This window comes from Numida meleagris, chromosome 7, assembly GCF_002078875.1.
Source record: "Numida meleagris isolate 19003 breed g44 Domestic line chromosome 7, NumMel1.0, whole genome shotgun sequence".
Taxonomy (NCBI): domain Eukaryota; kingdom Metazoa; phylum Chordata; class Aves; order Galliformes; family Numididae; genus Numida; species Numida meleagris.
The window spans coordinates 26,856,934-26,865,701 of record NC_034415.1 but is presented as its reverse complement, the minus strand read 5'-3'; the positions used below and the strand labels follow the sequence as shown (position 1 = coordinate 26,865,701).

Below are 8,768 nucleotides of genomic sequence, written 5' to 3'. Positions count from 1 at the left end.
TGTGCTCCCAGTCCCACATGGCTGAGGTCAATGGGCTTTGCCACCACCACCAGCACAGGGTGCCCTGTCCTGGCCAGCAGCTTCCTTGGGGAGAGAGCTTTTAGCATCTCCAATTCCCTGCCCAAGCATCCCATGCTTTCTCTGGTGCTTTGGCTCTGTCCTTTGGAGCCCAGCCGGGCACATGCGTCTGCACATGAAGCACTGCTCATCTCAGCAGGGTAGGATAAGATGTGTGCTTATACATTTACATGCACGTGCCCTCTCTACGTCCACCAGATATGGGGCAGACCGTGCTGTAGCTCCGTGGGGAGCTTGGGGCGGCAGTAGTGGTGCTGGAACCATAAGGCAGGCAAGGAAGGGGATGTGGGCAGGGTGATGTTCCCACAGGAGGTGGGTGCCGAGGCTGTTCCAGCAGAGGAAGCAGCTGGGCAGCCAGCAGGGCTGAATGGGCGGTGGGCGGCTGTCTCCGCAGGGAAGCGCGCCTGCCTGGGTGAGCTGCTGGCCCGCGCCGAGCTCTTCCTCTTCTTCACGGCTCTGCTCCAGAAATTCACCTTCCAGGCTCCCCCGGACACCATCCTCGACCTCAAATTCAAGCTGGGCATGACATTGGCCCCGCAGCCCTACAAGATCTGTGCAGTGCCTCGGTAGGGAGCTGCAGCCACTGTTCTGGGAGGGAGAACTTCTCAGCTCTGGAGCAGATCCACAAACTGAGCCCTCACTATCTGCTATGCGTCGTGGTAACGACCTTCTCAGATGTTTTGTTTCTTTCAAAGCAATTGCCAAGTCCCTTCTTTTTACAAGGCAGGTCGTGCACGCTCTATCAGATGAGAAAGGCAAGTACAGGATGGGCCAGGGCACTTTCTGTTCTTGCAGCACTGTCAATGAATGAGGAGCTCAGGACTTAATCTTAATGCCATGCTGGATGGCCGTACTTCACAGCTGAGGATCAGTACTGGCAGAGAGCAGTACCTGACCTGCTCTTACTACATTAGTACAAGTAGCAATTGGAAACTGTTTCTACTTTGATCTTAGGAAAACGATTTGTTAAAAGAAAAATCAACCAAGACCTTGTGACATCTCTCTCTCTTGAACTTCAATAAATCCTGACTGAAACATCTTGGATGTAAAGCACGTTGCAAAGTGATGACCAGCGCAGCCTTTTGCAGCACTGCCTGCACTCTCCAGCCGTGCCAGCATTTGGGGCAGGAGGTGCTGGAGCACGGAGCCGCGCAGAGCTGCACAGCACCAGGTCTCTGTTAGTAGAGAGGTGGGCACAGGAACAGCAAGGGCCATGCACACAGAGCTGATGAGTATCCAGGACCCGAGCACTATGAGCAAACCAGCAGGAAAACCACCCAAGCAGGTGGCTGCATTCTGCCACACCTTTGTATTTAATGCGCTGACAGCCACAGAGACAAAGGCCAGGGAGTGCCATTTCTGACCTCTGTTTCTGGAATATCAGCAGCTGGACGCATGGAAAACACAGCTCCTGTCTCCTAGAGTTAGGTAAACAGCCTTCTTTTCCCTCCCCTGCTCCTGAGCCTTCTCCTCCACACTTGGGCAGGCAGCAGCGGGGAAGGCTGAGCTGGCACTGCAGCGCTGCCCAGGATGAAATGCAGGAGCCTTGACCAGGTTTGAAAGCCAGTGGGGACTACACGCTGCCTTCTCTGCGTTTCTGTTCACCCAGGTACACGTCTCACCTCTGGTCTTCTTGAATTTCCCTTCTACTTTATGGCTTCCTGATCTACCCACACTGCCTCCTTGGAGACAATAAATGGTTACAGTCTTCCTTTTCTTCCTCCTTGAAGTTTTAAACAGGCAGAAGACATAGTGTAGCAAGTCAGGAAAGGACGGCAAGTGTTTAGTTTGGCTGAGCCTGGACCTGATGGTCGAACTGAAGAGTAGGAAGAAATTGCACAGGCAATGGAAACAGGGTCAGGTATCATGGGAAGAGTATAAGGATGCTGTTAGGCTGTGTAGGAATGGGGTCAGTAAAGCCAAGGCCCCACTTGAACTGAACTTGGCTGGGCATGCCAGAAAGAACAAGAAAGTCTTCTACGGGTACCTCAACCAGAAAAGGATAGTCCTGGAGTGTGTACCCCCCCAGTGAGTGACACAGGCAGGCTGGTAACAACAGACAAGGAGAAGGCTGAGGTACTTAATGATTTTTTTGCCTCGGTCTTCCTGATAACTGCCTGCCACACAGCCCTGAAAGGTTTGGTTTGGAAGGAGGGTATCAGGGAAGCAACATCCCTCCCACTGTAAGTGAAGATCAGGTTCATGACCATCTGGGGAACCTGAACATCCACAAGTCTATGGGTCCTGATGGGATGCATCCCAGAGTCCTGAGGCAATTGGCTGATGTAGTTGCCAAGCCACTCTCTATGATATTTGAAAACTTGTAGCAATCAGGTGAAGTCCCTGGTGACTGGAAAAAATGGAAACATCACACCCATTTTTAAAAAGGGTAAAAGCGATGACCCTGGACCTACCTGTCAGTCTCACCTCTGTGCCAGGGAAGATTGTGGAACAGATCCTCCTGGAAGCTATGCTAAGGCACACAGAAGGCAGGGAGGTGATACAAGAGAACCAGCATGGCTTCACTAAGGGCAAATCCTGCTTAACCAACCTAGTTGCTTTCTATGATGGTGGCACTGCATCACTGGACAAAAAAAATTGGAAAAAAAAAGCCTTGCACTTTGCTATGTTGAACTTCATTAGGTTCACACAGGCCCACCTTTCCAGTTTTCTGAGGTCCCTCTAGATGGTGTCCCTTCCTTCTAATGTGTCAACTGCACCACTCAGCTTGGTGTCATCGGTGTCATTTGAGCCTATAATCTATGTCATTGATGAAGATGTTGAAGAGCTCCCGTCCCCAGAGAGACCCCTGGGGTACACCACTCGTCACCAGCCTCCACCTGGACATAGTGCCATTCACCACAACCCTCTGTTGATGGCCTTCCAGCCAATTCCTTATCCACTGAACAGTCCACCCCTCAAATCCTTCTCTCTCTTATTTAGAGATAAGGATGTGGTGGGGAACCATGTCAAAGGCCTTGCACAAGTCCAGGTAGATGACATCAGTCACCTTCCCTTTGCCCACCAATGTCATCACTCCATCATAGAAGGCCACCAGATTGGTCAGGCAGACCTTCCCTTGGTAAAGCCATGCTGGCTGTCTCGGATCACCTGCTCATCCCTCACGTGCCTTAACATGTCTTCTAGGAGGATCTGTTCTATGATCTTCCCAGGCACAGAGGTGAGGCTCACCAGCCTGTAGTTCCCTGGGTCCTCCTTCCTCCCTTTCTTGTAAATGGGAGCGACGTTTCCTTTTTTCCAGTCCCCAGGAACTTCATCCAACAGCCACAACTTTTCAAATATGATGGAGAGTGGCTCAGTAACCACATCAGCCAGCTCTGTTAGGACCCTAGGATGCATGTCATCTGGCCCCATAGACTTGCATACATTCAGTCTCATGAGGCAGTCTTGGACTTGCTCTGCCCTTACAGCAAGGGGGGATTTACCCTCCCAGAGGCCCAGGGATGCGAGCTTCATGGACATCAGAAATACAAGAATCCTGGCTGCCACTGAAGACCGAGGCAATAAATTCATTTAGTACCTCAGCCTTCTCCATATCTGTCATAGCCAGTTCTCCTTTCTCATTTACCAAAGGAGGTACACTCTCTTTGGCCTGCCTCTTCCGGCCAGTGTACCTATAGAATCCCTTCTTGTTGTTTTTAAAATCTCTCACCAAATTCAGTTCCATCTGCGTCTTGGCTTTCCTAATCCCCTCTCTGCAAGCCTGTAGAGCATCCCTGTATTCTCCCCAGGTGACACAACCTTGTTTTCACAGTCGGTACAACCCCTTCTTTTCCCTCAGTCTGACCAGCAGCTCCTTGCCAAGACACGCTAGTTTCCTGCCTCCCCTGCCTGCTTTCTTGTTCTGAGGGACGAAGAGCTCTTGTGCTCTCAGAAAGTCATGCTAAAGAGTAGCCAGCTTTCTTCCACTCCTTTGTCTCTAAGGACAGCTTCCCAGGAGACCTCGTCCAACAATTCCTTCAACAGCCTGAAGTTAGCTCTTGCAAAGCTCAGGGTCCCGACCCCACTCTTTGCCGGGCCCACGTTCCTCAAGATCACAGACTCAACCAGGGCATGGTCGCTGCAGCCCAGGCTGCCTCAATCTTAACACTTTTAATGATCTCCTCTGCACTGGTGAGCACCAGGTCCAGCAGCGCTTCGCCTCTGGTCAATCTATTCAATACATGAACCAGAAAGTTATCATCCACAACCTCCAGTAATCTCCTGGATCTCTTGCAGCTCACCATGTGGTTTTCCCAGCAGCTGTCTGGGTGGTTTAAATCTCCCATCAGGATGAGTGCCTGTGAGCACGACACCTCCTGCAGCTGAAGGAAGAAGGCCTCGTCAGCAGGCTCCCTTGACCAGGAGGCCTGTAGTAGACCCCTACCAGCAGGTGCCCTTTGTTAGTCCTGTCCCTAATTCTAACCCACAGGCTCTCAACCTGCTCCTCACCATTTCTCAGAGGGAGCTCCTCACAGTCTACCCAGTCTTTAACATAGAGAGCAACTCCCCCACTCTTCCTACCTGGCCTATCCCTTCTACAAAGGCAATACCCCTCTACAGTGGTATTCCAGCTATGGGAGTCATCCCACCCCATTTCTGTGATAGCAACTGGATTGTAATTTTCCAAGCACATCATGGTTTCCAGCTCCTCCTGCTTATTTCCTATGCTGTGTGCATTGGTGTAAAGGCACTTCAGCTGGGCTTTCTGACATACCACCTTTCTAGAAGGGCCCTCCCTCAAACCTCTGGAATAAATCTGAGGTTTTCCCCCACCGCTTCCTAGAGGGACACAAGGAGGTTTTGGATGGGGGGTCGGCAACATTACCTCCTCTGAGGAGTTCCCACAGGATCCTACAGGACAGCTCAGAGGTTTTCCCTGCAATCTCCTGGTGTGACAGCAACCCCAAGCCCTTCTCTGTCCCATTGCACTCAACATTATTCCCACATTGGATCTTTATACGAAGCCTCAGATTACTCACTCTACCCTGGCAAGCCTCATTGCATTCCCTTCCCCCTTCCTGCCTAAGTTAAAGCCCTCATAGGGGCCTCAAAGGCCTGATCTGATAGCAGAATTTCAGTATCTAAAGGGGAGCTACAGGAAAGAAGGGGACAGACTCTTTAGCAAGGCCTTTGGTGACAGAACAAGGGGAAAGGGCTTCAAGCTCAAAGAGAGCAGACTTAGGTTAAATATAAGGAAAAAATCTTTTACAGTGAGGGTGGTAAGGCATGGGCTTACCTAGTGTTGTGCTTGATGCCCTGTCCTTTGAGATTTTCAAGGCGAGACTGGATGAGGCCCTGGGGAACCTGATCTAAACGTGGTGTCCCTGTGCATTGCAGGGGAGTTGGACTAGATGGCCCTCACAGGTCCCTTCCAACTCCAAAGATTCTATGACAATGTTTACTTTAAGAGTGGAGCATATCATGCGAGTGCAAGGGAACTTTCCTGAGTGCTTCAGACTCCACGATAGAGCACGGAATTAACTGGTTAAAGTCGATGAGGTGAGCGCAGAAGCTTCTTTTCCTCGCTTCCGCATCTCTGCAGTCCCAGCTGACGTCCCCCAAACAGAAGCAGCCCGCACCGCCCACCGCATCACGAGCGGGGGCTGCGGGGGCTGCGGCCGCGCGGCGCGACGGGAACACGGCAGTTGTTAGCCAGCAGCAAAACAACGCGCACGCCGACATTGGTCGGCGCAGGAGAAGCGACGGGCCGGGCCGGGCCGGGCCGGGCCGGGCCGGGCCGGCAGGAGGGCCGGGAGCGGGGCTGGTGTCACCGGCGGGGCGGGACGCGCTGGTCCCTCCGCAGCGCTCAGCGCCCTCTGCGCCCTGGCAGCACCGCCCCGTGGCAGCGGAGCGTCGGCCCGTGAGTCAGAGGCTTTGCGGGAGCTCCGTGCGGCCTCATCTGGCGTCCCTCGGGGCCCGGCTCTGTCTGCGGCTCCGCGTGGCGGGGAGGCGGTGGCTGCGAGAGGGGCCGCGACGGGGGCTCGGGCGGGAGCCGGGAGCGTCACGGTGAGGGACCAGTGGGAGCTGCCGGCTGTGGGAAAGCGGCGGCAGGAGACGGGAGCGAAACGAGGAGCAGCCGGTGCGTTGCGTGGTGGGTGGTTCTTCACGAGGTGAGAGATGCGTGGCTGGAAGGCGGAAGGGCTTTAGCGACCAGGTGTGGCTGAGGCTGGGGAAGCAGCAGCCCCGAGGCCAGGCCAGCGCGAGCCCCTCTGCGTTTGTGCCCACAGCTGCGGCCGCACCATGCTGCGCTTCCTCTGGGACAGCATCTCCCTGCAGATGCTCTTCGTCTTCCTCTTTGTCTTCCTGCTCATTTCCGACTACATGAAGAGGAGAAAGCCGAAGGACTTCCCCCCCGGTCCTTTTTCCTTCCCTTTCCTGGGAAATTTGCAATTTCTGTTTGACAAAGACCCCGTGGCCACAACGCAGAAGGTAAGGGGATTTGCAGTGTGGGGATAGGGCCAACCCAACCAGAGAAATCTCATCAAAACTCAAACCGCGCAATTCACAGTGGGCTCTCTGTGGGTGAGCTGGAGTTTGGCCAGCGATCAGCATCCAGCGTGGATGAGATTTGCCCTGGGCTATAGAGCCACATCCTTCGGTCAAAGGGCCTGGCACAGTGCCATGGGTTTGATTGCAGCTGTAGCTGGGCCTGATGGGAAGGGCGATTGGGAAGGGAGTTAAACAACAGCAGGAAATCCTTGCTCAGCTGAGTCTTGCAAAGCCTAGAAAATGCAGCCTGGAGGGTTTTACAGCAACTCCAGAACACTGTTGTAAGAAATGAGGAAAAAGATTGCACACAATCTATCCAATACTTGCGCAGTTACTCTACTGCTTCTCCCAGGCTCTGCTTGCTCTGTTTCCTCAGCAGACCTTCCATTCTATCCCTTTGGGTGCAGGATACCAGTGCTTTCCCTCTCCCAGCAGAAAAGATCATTGCAAATCAATCCCCTTTTCTTTACCTCATCCCCAGTTCATTGAAAAATACGGAAACATCTTCAGCACGCAAGTGGGCAGCATGTCGTTTGTGATCATAAACGGGCTGTCACTGGTCAAGGAAGCCCTTGTGACCCAGGGAGAGAACTTCATTGATCGCCCCCAATTTCCTGCAAATACAGAACTCTTCAACAAATTGGGTGAGTTATCAATGGAGATATGGATCTGAAACACACAGTCAAAGCCTTGGCCATTCAAACGTGCCAGAAGTCAGTGCCATGGCTTTGCCTTCTCAATGAGCAGAGTCAGCAGCGTGGCTGAGCCTCCTTTATCAAGGCAGATTCCCTCCTGCTTTCTGTTACTAAGGGTATCTACTTTCACTCACTGTGGAATGTATCTGCCAGGGCTGGTCTCCTCCAATGGGCACCTGTGGAAGCAGCAGAGAAGGTTCACATTGACCACCCTCCGGAACTTTGGCCTGGGGAAGAGGAGCCTGGAGGAGCGGATACAGGAGGAGTGCCGATTCCTCACGGATGCGTTCAGGGATGAGCAGGGTGAGGACCGCTTCCCTCAGAAGTTGTGCTGAAGGCAGAATCCAGCTTGGCCCATTTTAATTTCCCCCATGCTAATGCCTGCTGAAAAATCATAGAACCATGGAATCATTACAGTTGGAAAAGACCTCTAAGATCACCAAGTCCAACTTGACCCATTCCCATTCCCACTAACCATATTCCTCATTGTCAAAAGTGTCCATCACTTGAAAACCTCCAGTGATGTTAACTCCAACACCTCTCTGTGAGCCTGTTCCTAATACTCGTCCTGACCCTCTCATGGAGCAACTTAAGGCCATTACTTCTTGTCCTGTCACTGTTACATGGGAAAAGAGGCCAACCCCCACCTCGCTCCAATCTCTTTTCAGGGAGTTGTAGAGCGATAAAATCTCCGCTGATTCTCCTCTCCTCCAGGCTGAACCATCCCAGTTCCCTATGCAGCTGGCCATCAGGCTTGTGTTCCAGACCCTTCACAGCTTCGTTGCCCTTCTCTGGACACACATTGCTGGCCCTCAGTGTCTTCCTTGAAGAGAGGGGCCCAAAACTCAGCTCAGCACTCGAGGTGTGGCCTCGCCACTGCTGAGCACAGGGAAGGGATCATCACCACCCTGCTCATGCTGAATACACTTTTTCTGACAGAAGACAAGATGCTGTTTGCCTTCATGGCCACGTGGGCACACTACTGGCTCACCTTCAGCCAGCTGCCAACTAACACGCCAACAGGCTCTTTTTCCTCATCTCACCAGCAATGCTAGCAGCCTGCCAGCATCTCAGATTCATTCTGCAGGTGTTTTGCCCTCAGTCTGACTGATGGATGTAGCTAGGTAACGCTCAAAGCATTATTCTTAGCTCCCCTTTCGCCATTTGCTGAATTTGAGACCTCTAGAAAATTCCATGGACCGGTAAGCACCAGTGTTCACAATTGATTCCAGTGGTGTTTGCTCTTCTGCAGTCATTTCAAATCTTCTTTCCAAAGTAAACAGCCATCTCCAAGAAGGTGGCCACTGAGGACTGTTCATTTCACTTGTTGAATGTTTTCCCTCTGATGACAGTCTTTTCTTCCCCTTTTCTGTGGCGATGAGTAGATAATTGATTGTCCCATTTTTCTCCTCCAGGAAACCCTTTCAACCCTCACCTTAAAATCAATAATGCTGTTTCAAACATCATCTGCTCCATCACCTTTGGCAATCGGTTCGAATACCA

General features: G+C 52.4%; 3 protein-coding genes across 8 annotated transcripts in view; all 3 read left to right on the top strand.

Annotated features, from left to right (window-relative positions):
* The window catches only part of LOC110402814 (cytochrome P450 2J2-like), a gene marked incomplete in the record, with an annotated part of 4,586 nt that extends 3,469 nt beyond the window's left edge, over nucleotides 1–1,117 (top strand). Inside the window, 1 exon segment of the mRNA XM_021405316.1 lies at nucleotides 473–1,117. Within this exon segment, the coding sequence (XP_021260991.1) occupies nucleotides 473–648 (176 nt within the window).
* Nucleotides 5,308–6,384, top strand: LOC110402678 (spidroin-2-like). Its single transcript, XM_021405036.1, is given in 3 exon segments — nucleotides 5,308–5,358; nucleotides 5,624–5,991; nucleotides 5,993–6,384. Coding segments are annotated over 3 exon segments (672 nt in total). The 3' UTR covers nucleotides 6,246–6,384.
* Nucleotides 5,808–8,768, top strand: part of LOC110402810 (cytochrome P450 2J2-like) — a 39,136-nt gene continuing 36,175 nt past the window's right edge. For 2 of the 6 annotated variants that reach the window (XM_021405308.1, XM_021405304.1), the window contains exons 1-6: nucleotides 5,918–6,049; nucleotides 6,183–6,191; nucleotides 6,309–6,510; nucleotides 7,052–7,214; nucleotides 7,419–7,568; nucleotides 8,681–8,732. In XM_021405308.1, coding sequence (XP_021260983.1) covers nucleotides 6,322–6,510; nucleotides 7,052–7,214; nucleotides 7,419–7,568; nucleotides 8,681–8,732 — 554 coding nt within the window. In that variant the 5' untranslated portion in view covers nucleotides 5,918–6,049; nucleotides 6,183–6,191; nucleotides 6,309–6,321. Of the gene's footprint in view, nucleotides 6,192–6,308; nucleotides 6,511–7,051; nucleotides 7,215–7,418; nucleotides 7,569–8,680; nucleotides 8,761–8,768 lie in introns of all 6 variants that reach the window. The other 4 variants (XM_021405305.1, XM_021405309.1, XM_021405306.1 and 1 more) reach the window with 4 other exon arrangements.